Source organism: Stegostoma tigrinum, chromosome 14 (genome assembly GCF_030684315.1).
Source record: "Stegostoma tigrinum isolate sSteTig4 chromosome 14, sSteTig4.hap1, whole genome shotgun sequence".
Taxonomy (NCBI): Eukaryota; Metazoa; Chordata; class Chondrichthyes; order Orectolobiformes; family Stegostomatidae; genus Stegostoma; species Stegostoma tigrinum.
The window spans coordinates 2,494,379-2,516,657 of NC_081367.1; the positions used below are offsets into that span (position 1 = coordinate 2,494,379).

Genomic DNA, 22,279 nt, shown 5'->3' on the forward strand with positions numbered 1-22,279 from the left:
AAGCAAAGTTGGAAGTGTTGGAAATGCTCAGCAGGTGTGGCACCATCTATGGACAAAGAAACCAAGTTGATTGTTCATGCCAATGACCTTCCATCAGAGTTCCGTTAAGTTAGAAATATATTTAATGAAGTGGGCAAGAGCAAAGATGGAAAGTGAAAAGAAAGGAAAATCTGTGATAAAATGGAAGACCGAGGAGGTTAAGTGAAAATAATTGATGTGGCAAGGCCCAAAGTAACAGTAAAAGGGCAGATTGAGAATCAAAAGGTATGTCTAATGGAGGTGTGAAAGGCAGGATCACGTATAACTGCCTTTTGAAATTAAAGACAAGAAAAACCCAGGAATACCTGCACAAAAATATCAAACAAAATGGAAACCCAAAAGAACTGCAGGTGCTGTAAATCAGGAGCAAAAACAGAAGTTGCTAGAAAAGCTCAGTAGGTAGGTCTGGTCACATCTGTGAAGAAAAAGTAAGAGTTGACATTTCATGTGTAAAACAAAATGGGGCAGAATTTATGGTCCAAAATGGTTGAATTAAATGTCAAATCCTGAAGACTGTAAAATAGTTACTCAAGAGATGGAGTGCTGTTCTTTGCTGAACAGGAGAAACTCAAATTATCAAGCTATCAGTTCAACAAGGTAGCGAGGAGTAGCTGAATGTTAGGGGAATCGGTGTTTAACACCGAAGTCAATGGGAGATCTTGTAACTAGACCCTCACAGCAGAGGTTTGCTGTGAGGGTCTAGTTACAAGATCTCCCATTGACTTCGGTGTGGGGAAGTGGGATGTAGGACGGATAAAATGGAGTGGAGCATTCAGTTATTTTAAATGGCAGGCACCAAAAGCTCTTTCTAAATGTGGTAGTGTCCTTGCTTAAATATGCATCTTAGGCGCCTCCCCAGGGCTCAACTGGGCTGTAAACCTGAGCCAGGACAGAAATACTAGCCATGAGATGGAGAGCTAAAGTTAATATCCACGATGATAACTGATCTGATATGTTATTCTATTTGTGCTGGAATGCCCCTCAGAAAGCCTTAGGCTACCCCAACCTGTCTTATCTTTCAAATCATGCCAGACCAGACAGCACAGAATAATAGAAACTCAACAGTATGGAAGCAGGCCATTTGGCACACCAACAAGCATCCCACCCTTACCCACGCCCCTGTCCTATCCCCACGTTTCCCACAGTTAACCCTCCTTGCCAACACAACCCTGGATACTTTGGGCAATTTAACATGGCCAATTCACCTAACCTGCACATCTTTGGACTGCGAGAGGAAGCCTGCACAGACACAGGGAAAATGTACAAACTCAACACCAGTCAGTCACATAAGGATGGAATCAAACCGGGGTCCCTGGCATTGTGAAGTAGCAGTGTTAACCACTGAACCACTGTTCAGCTCACTTACTGTTTAATCTGATTTAATTCCAATGAACTGATTTTGCCAGTGATATTTTGTAATTGGGACCTTCCCTCTCTGTAAAATTCCAGCTTTTGAGTGAAAATTCCCTGATCGTTCTGAAGAAGTTAATTTATTGCTGTATATGGAATGGAGGCAAGGAGGTAGATAACTTGAAAACAAATGAAGTGTCATCTCAGTGTGCTTTCCAACAAACATTTGAAAATGTTGGAGCTCCTGAAGGCACACTAATGTGCTGTGTTTTACAGTCACGCATCTGATCACAGATCAGCAAACAGCAGACAATATAAAGAGAGTGCAAGACAAGCATTACTTGTTCATCAAACATGCATGATTCATTAACTAGAAACAAAAATAATGAAATCTCTGTGGATGTCATTTTCAAAACCAAATAAAACACTTCTCCCAGAGAACAACTGCATTATCAGGCAACAGATATGGTTGGAGACAAGGGATTTGTTGTGTGTCAAGTAGTATAAATAGCAGACTTGTTCATGAATAGTCAAGATCAACTGTAGCGAGAAGCTCTGAGTGTGTAACTTGAGTCAGTGCATTGGTGCAATTTGTATGGGTGTGATTCTGTGTGTGTGATAATGTGTATGTGTGAGTGGAAGTGTGAATGTCGCCCTATCTATGTGTGTGTGTGTGTGTGTGTGTGTGTGTGTGTGTGTGTGAGAGAGAGAGAGAGAAAGTGTCTATGTGAGGGTTCAGTGTGGGACTATATTTAAGCCCTCCTCATAATCTAACGCTTCCATCAAGTCATGGTGAAAATGCTCAGGTCTATTATGAAAGGCATGAGAACAAAATATTTGAAAAGCAGTAATGGATAAAGCCAGTATCCAGTATAGGTTTATGAAAGGCAAATCATTTTCAATAAATTCACTGGAGTTTTATGAGGACGTACCTCATAGAATAGATAAGGGAAAACCAGTGGACATAGTATATTTGGAATTTTCAGAAGGCTTTTGATTACGTCCCTGTAAGAGGTTAATGGACAGAGCTAAAGCTCATAGGACAGGTGGTAATACAGTGGCATGGATCAAGATGTGGTTGACAGACAGGATTCAATAAATTGGAATTTATTGTGGGAATAAATGTGTCGTTATTCAAGAGGCAGGGAGTGGTCTCTGGGAAACCAGTGCTTGGGCCTGTGCTATTCACCATGCACCACCTACGCATCTGGGATGGGCAATAAAAGCTGGCCAGCCAGCGATTGCCATGACCCATGAGTGAATTAAAAAAAACACACATGCAAGAAAATTTGAGTTCAGAAGTACAGTTGTCTTGCAGAGTGTTACAGAGGTTAAATAGGCTTAGATTGGGGTTGGCAGGACTGCCCTATGAAGAGATATTGGTTCAGCTGGGCATGTATTCATTAGAGTTTAGAAGGATGAGAGGAGATCTGATTGAAGTACATAAAACTCTAAAAGGGCTGGACAGAGTAGATGCAGGGAGGATGTTGCCCCTGGTTGAGCAGTCTAGAACCGGTGACACAGTCTCAGAATATGGGGTAGACCATTTAGGATTAAGATATAGAGGTGCCGGTGTTGGACTAGGAAAGACAAAGTCAGAAGTCACACACACCCAGTTAAAGTCCAACATGTTTCAGAGCACTGCCCCTCCATCAGGTGAGGTGAAGAAAAGCACAGAGGCACAGAATTTAGAAGCAGTGAGATCAACGGGCAAAGAGATCAAGTGATCAGACAGATGATGTGACTGGAGTGTTGACTAATATGTCTCTGCAGATGATCAGAAGTCTCAGATAGTGTGAGTAAAGTATCAACAGCTGAATAGAAAGTGAAGGGATGATCTTTAATCCAATTAATTGAGGCATGGAGATAACTACAAAAAAATAAAAATAAGGTGGTGCTGGAGACAAACCAAACGGCTGGAATAACATGATAGGTTGCATTGCCGAGGGTCTAACCATAGTAGCAAGTAATCCAAAGCAGTACAAACTAACTGGGACAAGTCATGAATCTTTCCATCGGCCAGAGACATTTTTCTCCCAGTTGACTTTAATTGCCTGCTGCACTTGGATTGTATTAGCAGGGATTGGTTTACAGGCATAAAAGTTAATGACTTACAGGCTAATGTATGGGAAATCTGCAGTTGACACAGCAAGAGATCATAACAAGTTATCAAGCTGATGGTGTTAACAGATACGGTGGTGGTACATAGCACGGCATGAACCCAAGATCACGGTTGAGGCCATCTACATGGGTACAGAACTTGGCTACTCGATGATTCTATGTAGTTGTGTATCCCAAAGGCCGCCTTGGAGGACCATGATCGTATTGCATGCACAGAAGGCTCAATATCCAAATAGCCTATAACATTCCTAATTTCTATGTTTGTAACCAAACAACTACCCTCCAGATGGTTTGACAACCTTTGCACCTACCTTTCTACATCACTTATCTACCTACCTATTTCTCATCTAACTGCCACTTTGACTACCTGTCACCTCAGCCAGCAACCATCGTACTCAGCTACCACCTCACCTGTGTGCTCCAACAATCCTCAGCATCCTACCTTAGCCACCTATCTATCTCACCACTTAACATTTTCTACCTGTCTGTTCGGGAAGAATCAGACATCTTCTGACAGATAAATTCTTCAAACTTCCAAAAGTTTTCATCAGTTAATGGCAAGTCTTGCCCCATCACTCCTTTTGTTAATTCCCTCATAATGGCACACACATATTTATGAATACATGGAAGAAAAGAACCTATTTCAGTAATCACCCTATAGACCAGTAAACAGTTCCAACTGTCATTTGCCAACCCTCCTCTCATATTCTTTCAACTCCTTTCCGACAAAACTCAAGCCCTGTTTCAACCAATAGCACTGGACGTGAATTCCACAGCCTCATAACTGTCTGGGTGAAGAAACATCCCTGCCCTCTGTTCCAATCTCTTCCTTTTAATCTTTTCTCTACAGCTCCTTGTTCTGGGTGAGTCTGAAGTGCTAGCCTGTCATCAGCTGAGAGTTCCAAGCAGGTTGCAATCAATCTCCCTTTGAGGCACAGTCCAAAGCAATGACCGCGATAGCATTGCTAATTTAATGTGAATGCTAAAGGCCTGACAAAAGCAGAGAAAAACCTATGGGTGCAGAAGTGAGATCTCCTGGGACAAGTCATGAATCTTTCAACTGGCCAGAGACATTTTTCTCCCAGTTGACTTTAATTGCCTGCTGCACTCGGATTGTATTAGCATGAATTGGTTTACAAGGATAAGGGTTAATGACTTATGAGGCTAATGGAATGGGACATCTGCAGTTAACAGCACGACTCAAACCTCCATAAAAATATATGTACATGCTCTCCAGCACCTGCCAGGATCCATACATCAGCTGAACATCAGTGCAAGATGGGGACGACGGTTGTGAATCATCACTGGACTGGGGAATGTATCTGTTTAGTAAGACGAGAATAAATGTCCTGTGGGCTTTGTCAAAGTAAACACAATCCCATTCAAACATTGGAGACCACATTGGTGCAGTCGATACAGAGGATTTTAAGATGTAAGCAATATCTTGAGTGCTTTTCTGCCTGTGTTTTGGAGTTGTGGTGGAATTAGATATCAGTTAAGAAGCATCCAACAGTTCAGTTTAAAATTGAACACGAATAAACTGCTCTTGGTTTCATGTATAGTGACAGACTCAAATAGATGTTGATTATTGGAGACATATACAACAGTGATGTTTACTGATGTTTTATCCCAGGCCAGAATACCACATAGTAAATGTCATTTCAACCCTACCCATTCAGCAGAAACCGAGTGACTAACCCACCACAAGGCTGCCCACGCCTCTGAGCCAGAAGGGTGTGCCTTCAAATCTCACACCAGAGATTTGAGCTCTTAATCTAGGTTGACATCTCCACTGCTGTGCTAAGGGAGTGCCGCGCCACCACAGATGTCATCATTCTGAAGTTACTAAATCGAAGCCCTGTCTGCTGTCTCAAGTGATAACTAAAATCCAGTGGCAATATTATCCTAATAAATATTTACCCCAGAAATGACTTCCTGCAAATTATTGAACTCATAAATTATTTCATTGCTGCTCATTGGATAGTGCGCTCAATGACTCTTGGTCTGTGACTCTACCTTTCAGTTGTAGTATTCCTCAATCATTGCAGAGAGAGCAAAACCATCAGACAGGTTCTTACCTGCAGTCAAGCTTAGAGCATTTTAAAGTACAGTTTTAGTCAAAATTGCAATTGAGATGATTTCAGCTGATTTAATTTGAAATTTAAAATTCATTGCTGAACATTATGCAATCTTTAATGTTTTGTGATTCTCCTTTCAAATTAAATTCATCCCAATAGATTTGAAGTGATTAAATAAATGCATAGAGCATGTGTAGTTTTCTGTTAGTGCCAGAAGAAGATAGCTTGCTTCAACTAGCTGAACATTTCACTCTCTGTTGTGATGTGAAGCCCATTTAGAATTGCATTTTACTGTCATATCCACCTGACATTTATTGGCAATAAATTCTCATTACGCGTTTGATTGTTATTGCTGTTAAATCCTTCACTTGTAAAGTTCTAAGTTAAAATATATGGAAGTAATTTCAGAATCTGTCATGTAAGAAGATGCATCTCAAGTTGGTTATTTTGTTTAATTGTTTTCTTACACACTGAATTTGAACTTTCAACCATGTCGAATTACTCTATTTCAACAACCTGTCTTTGTGTTACACCAGTAACAAAGAGGGAAGCTGTCATAAGTTGTTTCGCACAGATATGAAAAGAGACATGAAAAATGGACAGAGCCAAAGGGAGGGTTGCTAGGAAAGATAATTAAAAGGTTGGCCAAAGAGCTGGACTTTAAGAAGGGTTTAAGGTGTGTGAAGGGGAGCTGTAGTGGCAGAGGGGCTTATGTAAGAAATCCAAAGTATTGTCATCAGTGATGAGCTGAACAGAGGGGAAGGGTTGTCGGACTGGAAGAAGATAGAGGTCGAGAAAGGGGAGGTCATGAAAGGATTTACATTAGAAGGGTTGAGTCTGGAAGTCAGAAAAGGCAGCAGGAGGGCTGGGTGAGTGGATTGTGGTGCAGGATGCTATGTCAGAATTTTATTTGAGTGAAGGTGAAGTAAAATTGAAAGGTGAAAATCTGACCAGGGAAGCATTAGAATAGTCAGGTTTGGAACCAACCAGTGTGGATGAGTGCTTCAGGAGCTGAGGCAGAATTGGAATTGGGTTGAGTTCAGGAGGCATAACTAGGTGATGTTGGAGAGGATGTGGAGCTAGAAGCTCAGGCTGAGGTCATTTTGGATAACAAGGATACAATCTGGTTCCACCTGAAATTGTGATTACAGTCAAGCATAGTATTGGTGGTATCAAGACTGTGCTTGCGACAGCAGCTGAATTCTGGCAATCATTAAGACAAAACAATGTCATAGGAGTTGTTATTCAGGTGGGAATACAGCAGGGAAATCTACATATGCGATCCTAGATGCTGGAAACATAAGAAAACCAGTGATGACTTTAATAATGTACTGAGAGAGTGATGAGAATGTGGAACCCACTACCACAATGAACATCATTGACCCATTTGAGGAGAAGTTGGATGGTGAGATGAAAGAAGGATGTGTTGATAGTGTCAGATGCAATAGAGTCAGGGGATGTTCATGTGAGTCAGAATCACATGGTGGGCTAAATGTTCCTGCATTATAAAATTCCCAGGATCTTGTTCTGGAGAGGAACCTTGGAAATGCCCTCACATTGAAACAAGGGGAGTTTGCGAGCAGGGAGGGGATGTTTCCTGTTTTGGACCTAGAGAGGTGGCGTTTATTAGCTTTGAGAAAGTGGTTCCCACCAGACTGGGAAAATAAACATTTGGGCTTTGGACATAGTCCAAAAGAGCAGTCTGGACTCATATGGACCAGACCAATTAAAACAAAGCCCTTTGTAATATTTGAAAGGCCTAAAAAGGGTTGCTGAAATGATTTCTCCAGGGAAGGCAGGGGCATTTGCGATTTCCTCCCATGCCTCCCAATTGGCAGCAGATGTCCTCTAGCCTTCACAATTAAAATGCCCTCCCAGGATTCCTCCTGAGTGTGATCACTGCTGGAAATCATCATCAGATCCATTCCCAAGGGCAGTCCAGGGATCTCAGCTTCAACATCTCAGATTGATGGGTATTAACTCTTCAGGAAAAGCAATTGCCCAGTTTTTACACAAATGGGTAAGCTAACATCAACTGTAAGTATATTAAGTGGCTCAAAACTGGGTTCCTTATGGGTCAACAGGTAAATATGCAGCTCAGAAATACTTGTACTTTTATCCTTGGTCATGGAATTCATAGAATCCCTACAGTGTGGAAACAGGCCCTTCAGTCCAACAAGTCCACACCAGCCTCAGGGCACCCACCCAGACCCATCCCCCTATAATCCACACATCCCCGAACACTATGGGGAATTTAGCATGGCCAATCCATCTCACCTGCACATCTTGGGACTGTGGAAAGAAACTAGAGCACCCAAAGGCAACCCACGCAGACACGGGGAGAATGTGCAAACTCCACACAGAAAGTCACCTGGGAGTGAAATTGAACCCGGGTTCCTGGTGCTGTGAGGCAGCAGTTTTAACCACTGAGCCAACGTGCTACCGCACATTGAAGAATTATACAGGATTAATGCTGGCCATTCAGCATGTCATGACTGGACCAATGTACTAACACAGATTACAACCATCAAGTAATTTGAATTGCACAGAAAGAGGCCATTTGACCCATCATGTCTGTCTGCAGTCTCTGTTACCCTTTGCAGATGAGATTCTTGATAACAAAGCAATGTCAAAGAATTTGGTGTCACAGCTGAGCATGTTTGGTAAAGCAAAGTTATCTGATCCAATATTGTCTCACAATCAACTGACAGACATTGTGCCATGTGCATATTGAAAGCTGGAATTACAAAAAAATACTGAAATGACTTGCTTATATTACCTTTGAAGATCAGATCCACACCCTCAACAATGTCTGGGGCTAAAAAAAGCCCTGAGAAGTCTGTGTTGACTTTGAGCCAATTTAGAGACTTGTACCAAGGCAAAAGTTAGATGATGTGACGGAAGAGTATAAATTTTAGGTTGGTTGGTGTGAAAATCCATATCTCTCCCATGTTTGAAGTTACAGATGTACAGCAGATAGTATACGTTTAGTTATTAAGACACTTAATGCTGGACACACAGGCCAATTTCTCTGAACTTCTACTCAACCGAGCACACTGATTGAGGCTGCCTTGTTTGTTGAAGTTGAGTTCTCACGCTGCAGTTAGATTGCTGAAACATTGGCAGCCAGTATCACTGACAGTGTCACAGTTTTTTTTTGACTGTGCGTGCATATTTCTAATGAGAGCTGGGCTCAGAGTGCGAAAATGCATTTGGCTGCTTTTGATCCCCTTGGGAGCCTTGAATCAAGAAAGGGAGAGCGCTAGAGAAAGGCACAGAGCTGTGGACTGGAGCCCAAGTCCCAGAGAGACAGATAAGTAAGATCTGAAGCCACTGACATAGCCACAGTGATTTTCTGAATGTGCAAAATGGTTTATTTTCCATGTATGTTTAGGATTTGTTATTGTTATAGAGCACTAATGAAACATTACTCCAGAAGTTGCTGCTTGAAGTTGTTTTTATCATTAACCATCATGCAACAGATGCTAACATCTTTCAGACTCACTGGTGTTGTCGAATTTTCTGTTTTGTTCTGTATTTTATGAAGCCTATGACTCTGCTGTCATTATTAATTTTGATAATTGTGTATATATACCTCCTTTCTTTACTTTTTTATTGTAAAGAGCAGCCTTGTTCCCCAAGGCACTTTATCACCTTCCCAAACTGTACTATCAGATTATATCATCCATTAATGTTTCACAGCCTAGCCGCCACCTTTAATGATCTGGGGGAACCAGTGTGAGGAGTATAAAATTGTTTACCTCATTCAACTTTTTAATTAAAAACAATACAATAGATCACATCTGAAGAGTTTCAATATTTAATGTTGTAATTGCCAAACTAAATCTGCCAGCTTCTTGCTGTTGATTATTCAGGTAGAAAATGTATGCAGAGGCTTTATAAAAGTTTCATGCCTACAGACAACCAGATCTCCTGGAGGATCATATTAAGATGAAGCAGAATCTAAATCACACTCTCAGCCGACTTCAGTTCATTTTGAGAAAAAAGTAATTTTAATTGGAAGCTTTCACTTGTGCACAATCGACTTTAAGAAAGAACTTTTGCATTTAAAAAGTGCCTTTCACAATCCAAGGTTGCAACAGGTTATTTTCACTTGTAAGAGCATCTGGAGCCGTGAAGCATATCACAGAAATAGGGATCACCCATTTAGTACAGAGATAAGGAGGAATTTTTTTCTCTCAAATGGCAGAAAATCTTTGGAACTGCTGCTTTATTGTCAGATGTTCTCAAATGAGTGCAGTGAAAAGTGTACAAGTCGCCATTTATGGCACCATCTTAGGTAATAAGATACCTAGATACAGATGATTAAGTACAAATTCTTAGGAGAAATAATTAGAAAAATAAAAGAATAAAAAGCCCGGCACTACATAGGAGTAATTTAGAAAAATATATAAATAAAAATTTCAGGCTAACACCCCTTCCAATCCAGTCCACACCATCACCAAGCCTCTAGTCTGCACCAGCCCTTGACTCCAAGACTGTGCCTGGCTTCATCTCGATTCTCTTGAGGCCAGGAGATGGCGCTGGAATTGTCTTGTGGCCACAGCAGGCCTAGGGTCCACCATGACAGGCTAGAAGACTGTTATGCCATGCCAGGAGACAGCCATATTGTGCTGCCAAGAGACCGCTATCTCAGGCCATAGAGGGACTGCCATGCTAGATGGGCAGACTGTCACACTGGGTCCATTGCTGAGGCCGGGAGTCCGAGTCCGCGCTGAGGCCTGAAGATCAGGACATACACGACAGGAAAGAAGGAAAAGAAAGGCATAAAAAAGAAAAACGAGAAAGAAAAAGGGGGCCAAAAAAGGAAAGCTCAGCTTGCCTTTTGGAAGAGATTTGGTGCCGTCTTAGAAAGTCCACGTGCCTTTTGGGATTATTAAAAGAAGACATGAACATTTGTTAAAAGCACATAAAGCCGGTGGAACCATCAGATCAAGCTGTCAAAGGAGCTTTCAAGCAATAAAGACAATTACATCTGCTATTTAGATACTTGATAAAAGCTTTTTCAGCGTTTAAAAGAAAGTCAGTTCTTGCCACTTAACTTTGTCATGTCTGTTGACATTAGCCTGAATGATATCTTGACAGGATTAGGGTCACCTGACTGACTTCTAACCCAGTAATTTTTACAGTATGATGATTGTTTGTTTTCAGTTTGATAGATGGCTCTAAGAGTTTATAAAATCTGTGTAGTGCGACTATGAATACCAAGACAAAAACAGAAGCTCTATAAGCTCACCAGGTCTGGCAGTATCTGTGGGCACAAATCAGAGTTAACATTCTGTTCGAGTGACCCTTGCTCCTGAGCTTTTCCAGCAATTTCTATTTTTGTTTCTGATTTACAGCATCTTCAATTCTCCTGGTGCGTATTGAATACCAATACTTGCTTTTGTAAGGAATTCAAGCAAGTTAAGTGGAGTACATTGGTTTTATTTATGGAAGCTTTTAATCATTGAACTTAAGAACTCTTGTGAATCTTGGTATGAATTCTGGTGGACACTGATTGAGTGAGTGTGGAGGGTGGAAGTTCAAAGAGTGATGGGTAGGTGTGCATGGATTGATATTCTTTTAACACTGATGTGGCAAAGGGACTATCAGGGATCATAATATGATTTAAGGATTAGCATGGTCAGAGGATGCTGAGTGTATGGGAGGCGAGGGTATTGGAGGGCTGTTTTTACGTTTCCTTCCTTTTTCAGAGGTTTAAAAAAACCAGACTGATTCCTTGGATAGCAGGACTGACAATATGAAGAAAGGCTGGATTGAATGGGATTGAATTTACTGGAGTTTAGAAGAATGAGGGGGACCTCGCAAAGAAACATATCAAATCCTGATGGGACTGGACAGGCTAGATGCAGGAAGAATGTTCCCAATGTTGAGGAAGTCCATAACTAGGGGTCACAGTCTAAGAATAAAGGGTAAGCCATTCAGGACTGAAATGAAGAAGGATTTCTTTACTCAGAGACTTGTGAACCGATGGAATTCTCTCCCACAGGAAGCTGTTGGGACCAGTTTGTTTGACATATTCAAGAGGGAGTTGGACATGGCCTGCATAGCCAAAGAGATAGAGTGGCGTGGAGAGACAGCAGGAGTGGGATACTAAGATTGCATGATTAGCCATGATCATATTGAATTGTGGTGCAGGGTTTGAAGGGCTGAATGGCCTACTCCTGCACCTATTTTCTACGTTTCTTAAGTTCCACAGGCAGCCTCTACACCTGTGGCTGCTTCCTAGCTCTTTTTAAGAGTGGCAGGGTCACTCCCATTCCAGTATGCCCCACTCCCTCCCCTACTCTCCATCCCATCCACCATGACAAAGCTGTAACCATCTGGGGCACTTGTCCAAGCATCCTGTTCACAGGATGGGGAATTGTCCAAAACCTCAGGAGCAAAGATTCACACCTTGCTCCCTAATTATTCCGTCGTAATGTATCATCAATTTGAATACACATTAGTTTTAAGAGGAAAAACGTTACCTGCTTATTCTCGAACTTCATTCCATTTAAACAGTTGCTGACAGTGAAGCCTGGCTCCTACATTTACAGAAGCAAATGCAGTTCACTATTGTCCAAATGATTGAAATTGGAGGTTTTGTTCTATCCTGTGGAAGTTAAAGACCTCTCCAGTGTTCACTGTTGTGACTGTCAGAAGCGAGATCGAGAAACTAATTAAAAACAGAACTCAGACTTTACTTTTAAAGGACCTTTCTCTTTTCTGTTTTGGGGATTTAACCATTTAAGCATTACTGGGAACAAAATCAGTGCCTTTCATCCTGTGGCCTGGGATTTGGTTCAAAAGCATCCCAAACAGATGGGATGGAAATCTCTTCTGCTGACAGCTGTTACACACAGTGAGTAAAGTGAGCTTAGACCATCTCAGTGACTCCCAATGGAAATAAGTCCACTGTGCAGAATTGCCACTCATCATCCTGGCACGCATACAAAAAAAAGCACAAACAGATTGGGTACAAATTTAGCAACAAGGACTTAGATAAAAGGATTTAGTCATGGTGTCTCAGTAAATGCAAACAATGCTGTTTAACTATGAATCTTTCTGTTCATTTGTTAGTTAGGAATTATTGAAGGTGTCCATGACCTGAAATAACGTGGCAGCCACTGCCAGCTAGCTTTCCCACTGAATAGTCCTTATTGCAAAATTACAACTGCCTTCTGTATATGTCCAGTGGACCTGAACTGTATTAAATAAGGACCAGTGGATTTAGAATTCTTCCTGTTGATCTCTGTCTTCCCTGTGTAATTACCAACAGTGTTGTTGAAGCTGGTACCTTGTGCAATATTCCTTAAGACAGGAAATCTCTTAATGGAATGAGCTTTTGATTCCTGAATGTACTGGACGGTGAGTTCCTGATTAGCAGGGAGGTGACTCTGGGGATTTGAGTTCAAATCCTGCCATGGCAGATGGTGGAATTTGAATTCAGTAATAATCTGGCAATACGTGTCTCATGATGACTGTGAAACTATTATAAATTATCAAGTAAGCCCCATCTGGTTCACTAATATCCTTAAGAAAGAAAAGTCTGCTATCCTTACCTGCCCCGGCTTACATGTGATTCCTAACTGCTCTTTAGTAAATAAACGTTGATGCCACATCCCATGAATGAATTAAAAAAAACTTTGCTTCCTGACCCACAGTTCCGTGTTGCGACAGATTAATTGATGAGGCCTTTAAGGTTAATATCCTCGCAAGCAGTTCAGTCTCTTTGTACGGAAGGTCACCAGGGGTACCTTAGAAGGAGGATTATTTGGGAACTGTTTACGGTTTGTACTATTGTAAACAATGACTGATTAGAGCCCAGACACACAGGCTGCATTGTTGGTATTACATACCATCAACGCTTGATGAATGTTGCCCCATTCTGATGATCTTCAGTTAAGTTACAGTTTTCTGAATAAGTATGACACACTAATTTAGAGAATTCCGGTCACTTCAGGACTTCGCTGAAGGACCAACGTCACTCTTCACAATGAAGAAGCCAAGAAAGATTGGATAAGTGCTTTCTTACTCAGTTAGATATGTTTGACCTTCAAAGGGATCATTTTCTCTGAAATATTATCCAACTTTATCATGAGCTGCAAGTTAAGAGTTGGATTCTATTCTGAATCACTGGCCTGACAATATCTTTTAAGATTGGTCCTGAGATGTAGACATTGCTGGATAAGCCCAGCATTTATTGCCCATCCCTAATTGCCCAGATGGTTAAGGTGAACTACATTGCTGTCACAAGTAGGTCAGACCAGGTACAGATGGCAGATTTCCTTCTCTGAAGGACAAGAGTGAACCAGATGGGTTTCAACAACAATCAGCCATGATCACATAGTTGTCATGAAAATTGTCCCAGATTACTATTGAATTCAAATTTCATCACATGCCATAGTGGGATTCGAACCCAGAGCATTAGCCTGGTGTTCAGGATGATTGCTAGAGTGACCATTGCCACAATGCATTGCATCCCTCAGCATTTTAACTCCCATGGCATGTTTAAGTATGCCATACCCAACTCTACCCTGGACATGGAGTCAATGATATGAAAGGGGAGAATGGGAGTGGAGTTAATGCTCAGGTCAATATTACTGATGTGGAAATAATCCCCAACATCAGATAAATTGGTCCCAGTGCTGAGGGGGCTGCTGGCTGGGCTAAGAGGTGTGAACGTGATCAGGTTCGAGGGAGAATGGGAGACAGGAGGAACATCCTAGCAAGCCTGAAATTTAAAGCAAAAAGTCTCAGGCTTCTCGACTGTTCTGGGCCAGTTTCCCCAGTGAAACCAGCATTCGAGAAAATGGCAGTGAGTCAGACCCAAACTTTGCCTGCGGGCTAGTACACAGGCTTCACACTGCATGAAATATAACTGCTAAAACATGCAACGAGCTTGCCTTTATACTTCCATGAAATAAACTATAAGGACATAAGATATCAGAGCAGAATTAGGCCATTTGGGCCATCAACCCTGCTCCATCATTCGATCATGGCTGACATATTGCTCAACCCCATCTTCTGCCTCCCCCCTCCCCCCCACCCTGGATCCCCTTTCAAATTTAAAAAAAAACTGTCTCTGAAAGAAACTCAATGATTTTGCCTCCACAGCCTTCTGTGGTAATGAGTTTCTCAGATTCCTCATCCCCTGAAGAAATTGCTCTAAATCTCAGTTCCTTCACTCTGAGGCTGTGCCCTCGGGACCTAGTCTCGCCTACTAGTGGAAACATCTTCACATCCACTGTATCCAGGCTCTTAGTATCTTATAAGTTTCAAGCATATCCCCCTTCATCCTTCTCAGCTTTGAGTACAACACAAAGTCCTCAAATTCTCCTTGCAAGACAAGCACTTTTTACTGAGGATCATTTTTATAATTGCACCCCCTCCAAAGCCAGCACATCCTTCCTGAGATACAGGTACCAAAATTGCCATCAATATTCTGAATATGGTCTGACCAGAGCCTTATACAGCCTTAGCAGTCCACCTCTACTTTTGTGTCCTAGCCGTCTTGAAATACATGCTAACACTGCATTGCCTTCTTAACGTCCAACTGAACCTGTACGCGAACCTTAAAAGAATCCTGAATGAGGACTCCCAAGCCCCTTTGTGGTTCAAATTTCCCAAAGCCTTTTCTCATTTAGAAAATAGTCTCCACCTCTATTCTTCCCAACAAAGTGCATAATCTCACCTTTCCACATTGTATTCCATCTGCTACTTCTTTGCCGATTCTCGAAGCATATCCCAGTCTTCCTACAATCTCTCTCTTCCTCAGCATGACCTTTCCCTCCACCTACCTTTGTGTCTTCAGCAAATTTAGCAACTATGTCCTTAGTTCCTTTATCCAGAGCATGAATGTATAACGTGAATAGCTGTGGTGCCAACATTGAACCCTGCAGAACTCCAGTAGTCACCATCTGCCACCCTCAAAAAGACCCCTTTTTCCCAACTGTGCCTTCTGCCAGTCAGCCAAAGCTGTCTCCATGCCAGTATCTTGCTCCGAACAACATGGACTCTTAACTTATTTTGCAGAATTGCGTACTAATCTGCATAGTCAAAAGAAAAAAAAGCATGAGCATTCAAAACAGCATGTTGTATATTTTCTTCAGGCACATTTGTTTGCCACTTGTAAAGGTGCTGGTGATGGAAGGTAATTATTTTTTGTCAGGGAGTCAAGAAATATTCAATTAGTATGGGATGGTGGGATACTGTACTGATGGGCATGTTCGAAAATCAGTGCTGGGAGAATGGAATGAAAACAGAAATTGCTGGACAAACTCAGCAATTCTGGCAGCATCTGTGGAAAGAAAACAGAGTTAAGGTTTTGAGGTGGCCTCAGGACTCTCTGCTTTCTGTCCACAGATGCTACCAGCCTGCTGAGTTTCTCCAGCAATTTTCTGGCTTTATTTCAGATCTTCAGCATCTGAAATTCTTTGTTTTGTTTTAGTGGGAGAATGGAGGTGGAGCTGTCTGCAACAGGAGGCCATGTAGTGAACCTCCAGGAAAAGGAACAATCAGAATTGGCAAGCCTGGTAGGGCAGGACTGCAGAGTGAACAGGGTGAATACCAGGTAGACAAAATTGCAAGCCTTTGCAAACCAGCTTTCCATCCGATGGTTAAAATCAGAGATACCTTGCTGAGTTTAGATGAGGGTGCGGGTGGGGTCGCAGAAGTTAAACTGTGGTGATTAACTGATTTGAATTTTTTTCTGAGCATTAGTAGGTTTCTTAATTATGTGAAATGCTAACCCTTTGAAAATGTTGGTAAAGACTGATACATGAAATCCTTTCAGATCAGAGTTAATAATAAGATCAAAAATACATTGAGTTATTTTGTTAACATGATGTTTTCATGTTGAGTTTGAAAGATGAGTTAAAAATGACAGAATAATATAGAAGAACATGGTTCTTTCAGGCCTCTATGCTATAACACTGATAGCCTCTGTGTGTAATTATAATAACTAACAGCACAGTGTTGCACCCACGTGAATTCAATTTGACAGACAGGATTGACTGTCACAAGATTAATTTGGCATTACACTTGAAAACATTATGGAACGGGCACCTAATTTTCTTTTGAACGATAAATGTACTTTTTTAAAAAAAAGTTGTCCATTAGATCTTGAGCATATTTACTTAATTAGCACCAGTTTGAGTCCCTTGACCATTGCCCATTGTATGAAAAGTTTTGAGTTTTATTTCACACAGACTCTAGTTATGAAACCAATTTTTAAAAAAATTCATTTGTGGGATATTGGCATCGCTGGCAGGCCAACATTTCTTGCCCATTCTGACTGCCCTTGAGAAGGTGGTGGTGAGCTGCCTTCTTGAACAGCTGCAGTCCACCTGCTGCGGGTTGACCCACGATGCTGTTAGGGAGGGAATTCCAGGATTTTGACCCAGTGACAGTGGTGGAACGGAAATATATTTCCAAGTCAGGATGGTGAGTGTCTTGGAGGTGGTGGTGTTCCCATGCACCTGCTGCCCTTGTCCTTCTATATGCAAGTGGTCATAGGTTTGGAAGATGCTATCTGAAGATCTTTGGGGAATTTCTGCAGTACGTCTTGTAGTTAGTACACACTGCTGCTACTGAGTGTCAGTGGTGGAGTGATTGGATGTTTGTGGATGTAGTTCCAATCAAGCGGGCTGCTTTGTTCTAGATAATGTCAAGCTTCTTGAGTGCTGTTGGGGCTGCCATCAACCAGGCAAGTGGGGAGTATTCCTTCACACTCCTGACATGTGTCTTGTAGATGGTGGACAGGCTTTGAGGAGTCAGGAGGTGGGTCAGTTGCTGCAGTATTCCTAGATTCTGGCCTGCTCTTGTAGCCACTGTGTTAATGTGGTGAGTCCAGTTGAGCTTCTGGTCAATGGTAACCCCCAGGATGTTGATAGTGGGGGTTCAGTGATGGTAACACTATTGACTGACAATGTGCAGTGTTTAGATTGTCTCTTATTGGTGATGGTCATAGCCTGGCACTTGTGTGGCATGAATTTCACTTGCAACTTGGCATCCCAAGCTTGGATATTGTCCAGATCTTGTTGCGTGTGAACACGGACTGTTTCAGTATCTGAGGAGTCACGAATGGTGTTGAACATTGTGCAATGATCGGCAAATGTCCCCATTTCTGACCTTATGATAGAGGGAAGGCCATTGATGAAGCATGGTTGGGCCAAGGACACCACAGTGAGGAACTCCTGCAGCGATGTCCTGGAGCGGAGATGACTGACCTCCAGCAACCACGACCATCTTCCTATGTGCCAGGTATAACTCCAAACACTGGACAGTTTTCCCCATTACCCATTGCTTCCAGTTTTGCCAGAGCTCCTTAATGCCACAATCGGTTGAATGCAGCCTTGATATCAAGAGCTGTCACTCTCACCCCACCTCTGGAATTCAGTTCTTTTGTCCATGTTTGAACCAAGGCTGTAATGAGGTCAGGAGCTGAGTGGTCCTGGCGGAACCCAAACTGGGTGTCACTGAGCAGGTTATTGCTGAGCAGCTGCTGCTTGATAGCACTGTTGATGGCACATTCCATGTTTGCAACAGTTTGAAGAACTGTTTCATTTTCCTTGGAGTATGATGCTGAGTAGGAAGAGTCACAAATCATCATGGATCCTCCAGCAAAGGAAGGTTAGGAGGCAGAGGTCTGTATCATAAGGCACAGGGAAATTCGGTCCTCAGTTTGAAATTATTCCTCCCACAGCACTTCCACTGGTGGGAGGTTATAATTGCAGTGTGACAGGTTTCTATGGGCAGATGGAACTTTGATAATATACAAATGGCAACTTATAATAAAGTGGATGCAAGTGTGCAGAGACGTAAGAGTTTTTAATATTGTAACTGGATAACTGTATACATTCCTAAAAGTCATGACAGAATAATTTTGAGCAGGTTTTCAGCTTGATTTTTGCCACTAAGATTGTCAGGTTGAGTTGGGAAATTCCTGATTCTGTACAACCTGCCTCACTTTAAAGGGGCCCTTTTAACCCAATGCATATTTAGGGGAAGTGCACTCCCTAAAGCAGATGGTCGGTGGCTGCAGAAGTGAATCAGTGTCAAGGCAGGATTGTTCGAAGCCCAGTTCTGTTCTTTGGCATATTTTTCCCAGATGGTGTAGACGTTATTATTTTCCCTTGGCCCCTGCTCCGTACCCCCTCACACTCTCTAGCCACCTCCATTCCCCTTTCATTATAAATCGGTCCCTCACCAAACCCCTACTCGGCACCCCCCTGCTGATATCCCCTTGCTCCCTACTCACCCAATCTCTATTTTGAACGAACCTCAGCCACACAGAGATAAAGATTAAACATCTGATAATTTAATAGAACTGTCATTCATATATATCTGATACTGAAAAGTTCTGTTATGGAACATCTTCAAAGCTTTTAAATCCACTCAAGCGTGCATCTGTTGCAATAACAAACGACTCCCCCAATTTAGATAAATGCTGCTGTGGCTTTTGATACTCAGTCAAAGATTCATAATGGCCTCAGTTGGAATAACAACTCTTGGGAAATGGCAACAACAGGCACTCGATTAAAATTGCATGAACAGATTGTAATTGGTTTTCTGAACTTCCCCAGATGGACTGTTAATCAAGATTGTCTTTTAACTGTAACTGATAGCTTCAACCCGATTTTTAAAAACATACTTAAAGTTCCATGGATTTAAAAGGACTAGGGATTTCAAAAGAAACATCAGATCAGGACATATACACAGATCTCATTCACCAGAGGTGTATAAAAACATGTTGATTGGATAAGTAGGTTAAATAAAACAATTAAGGTGCTGGTTTTCCAGAATTTATTTTCAGAAGCAAAAAATTACATGTGCCTATTATTTGTGTTGCATTTTCCTGCCCACAGTCAAACCAATCAGTGTAATAGCTGCATATTAACGTTTATGCTCCACATGGGTCTACTCTCATCATTTGAATAATTAAAGTAAAGTGACCAATTCTGAAAACATTGGTGAATGGAATGTGATGGCCAGAAGGTGATATTTCTCTAACCCAGCTTATACTTTAGAGTGCACCTCCCATCTGCGAGTGTAAGGTGGCGAAAATTACACTCTCAGAACAACCAAATTATTACACTGCAGAGGGAAAGGCCATTTGGCTTATCATGCCTGCACCGGCTCTCCAACAAGCTTTGCATCTTAGTGCCATTCTCCTGATTTTTCCTTGATACTCTGAACATTTGTTTCCATTTAAATAATCATCTAATAGCCTCTGTAGAGTCAACCTTCGGTTGCCTTACCCAGCATTAGCAGGGTGGCAATGAATGGGTTCACTTCTGACATGACCGGTGCCATTTTGCAATGGTCTCTAGCTAGGTGTTCAATGGATCCCCTTTAAATATGAAAATTGGGATCCCATTCTGGAAACAAAACCAAAAGCGCCACCTTAGATCAGTGCTGGTGAGCACTTGGACAGTTTCAGTGGTTCAAAACAATGGAAGAGAATTAACAGGGAAGCCAGAATGATTGTAACTGTTAACAAGGTGTGGAGCTGGAGGAACACACCTGGCCAGGTAGATGTGTGTACGTTTTCCTTGTTGCAGAGATGATGGCCACTGGGGTGAATGCTTTGCCTCAGTTGGTGAGTGCTCAGTAGCTGACTTGTTGTTTTTCCTTCTTTTCTTCAGAAACCCTGCTGGATACTCGAATAGCCACAGCAGAACTGGGCTGGACAGCATATCCTTCATCAGGGGTAAGAATACACCAGCTCATTACACACATTTGATTGACAGCCTTGCAAACTGGTGGAATGATGAGCAAAAGAGAAAAAGTAAACAACACCTAGAATACCCAGAGCACTTTATAGCCAATTAATTACTTTGAAGTTCACAGTCAGCAAAGTATCACAAACAGCAGTGAGATAAATGACCAATGAAGCTGTTTGATTGAAGGATAACACTTGAGCAAGACACCAGAGAGTTTACCCCAACTTTTCTCTGAAATATTGCCATTGCTGGCATTTCTGTGCACTTCCATTGATCTTTGGCCTTGAAAGTCCCAGTTGAACTCTCATATCCATAATCTTTTATGGGAATGCAAGATTTTCCTTACCCTTTGTCCAAAGAGGAGATGCATAGTTTCACTCCTGAACAACCTAAATGTCTTTTTAAAGTTTTGCCTCTCTGCTCTGGATTCTCAGTTTCTATGGGATCATTTGCCCTGCCTTGATTTAAACAGCTCAGTTCAATAAACCTGCTATCCTGCACATATGATTTAACCCTTATAGCCTCGATAGCGCTGTGGCTATTCTGAACTGTGACACCATTCGAGGTCAATATATCTTTCTTGCAGTTGGGTGTTCGGAACTAGTTAGCTACTCTTTTGGGTTGAGCAATAATGAATAGACTGCAGAGGGAACAGAACAGAAGGGGGAGCAGAATATTCACTTTTCATTCATATAAATGTTGCGAAGATGCTGCCAAGGAACTGAAAAGATGGAACGACTTAAACATCTATGAACCTATCATTAAATCCTTGCACTTCACTCGTTGTGAAAACAGTAATTATCTACATTCTTCAGTCTAACAACACATCATGTTTGGGATTCCGACTCACCACAGCTTTATGGAAACTGTGCACCTGGTTAATGCAAAACAAGCATTATCCATGTAATTGCTGGAGAGATGATGATGTAAAGGATCCTGTTGCCACCCCCCATCCCAATCCTGTGCCCTCATGCAAAAATGACCCTCCTTCAGCACAAATGGCTTCCAGCTGTAAAACCATCATCCTTGCATGCAACCCTGTGTTTGTACCTGGAAGACTCTCTGCAGCCAGAGTTGGGGCATTCACATTTGCCCCAGGAAATTACTAACAGAAAATGCCAGCCTTGATTCAGAGGGTAGCATATCTGCTAGGCAATTGTGAATTTAGGCCCCGTGTCAGGGGCTTGAGCCCAGAACCTTGGACTGATGCTCCAGCCCAGTCTGGCACTCCCTCTGTATTAGCAGAGATGCCAGTTTCAGATTAGATGTTTAAACCCAAGTCCCTGTCGGCACTCACAGTTGAATGGAAAGATCCCAGTTCTCCCTGGTTTCCAGGCTAATATTCCTCTCCCAGACAACGTCACTGAACATGACTTCTTAAAATATTCTGTCATGAGATGTGGTTGCTGCTGGGTGGTCAAGAATTTATTGCCCTTTCTTAATTGCTCTAGAGAAGGCGGTGGTGATCTGCCGTCTTGTACCGCTGCAGTCCGATGAGATGTGAGAGTGTTCCAGCATTTTGACAGTGAAGACACAGCAATATATTTCCCAGTCAGTTTGGTGAATGGCTCGGAGGCACTATATCTGCTGTCCAGACAAACCTGTCACTATGTCAATGTTATTAAAACACAAAGTGTTGGAAAAACGTATCAGGGCAGGCAGCATCTGAGGAGAGAGAAACTGATGTTGTGGTTGGTTGGCTCGATGAGCTGGTTCATTGTTTTTCTGCAGACATTTCTCTACCCTGCTGGGTAACATCATCAGTGCAGCCTCCAATGAAGCACCATTGTGTTTTCCCGCCTGTTGTTTAAACTCTGGAGTCCAATGAGCTGGATTACCTCTGTTCCAGTTTTCCTTTGTTGTGGAGTGTATATGGGGTCAAGCTCTCTGTGTTTGATGATGGCTTTGTGGAGTACCAGGCTTCTAGGAACTTCTGTGCTTGTCTCTGAAAATTTCTGA

The 22,279-nt window shown here is 42.0% G+C and overlaps 1 protein-coding gene across 2 annotated transcripts in view; it reads left to right on the forward strand.

Annotated features, from left to right (window-relative positions):
* Positions 1 to 22,279, forward strand: part of LOC125457628 (ephrin type-B receptor 1) — a 442,864-nt gene that overhangs the window by 90,960 nt on the left and 329,625 nt on the right. Inside the window, exons 1-2 of one of the 2 annotated variants that reach the window (XM_059650941.1) lie at positions 17,780 to 17,858; positions 20,243 to 20,307. In XM_059650941.1, the coding sequence (XP_059506924.1) occupies positions 17,816 to 17,858; positions 20,243 to 20,307 (108 nt within the window). In that variant the 5' untranslated portion in view covers positions 17,780 to 17,815. Of the gene's footprint in view, positions 1 to 17,779; positions 17,859 to 20,242; positions 20,308 to 22,279 lie in introns of those variants that run through there. The other variant, XM_048542134.2, reaches the window with a different exon arrangement.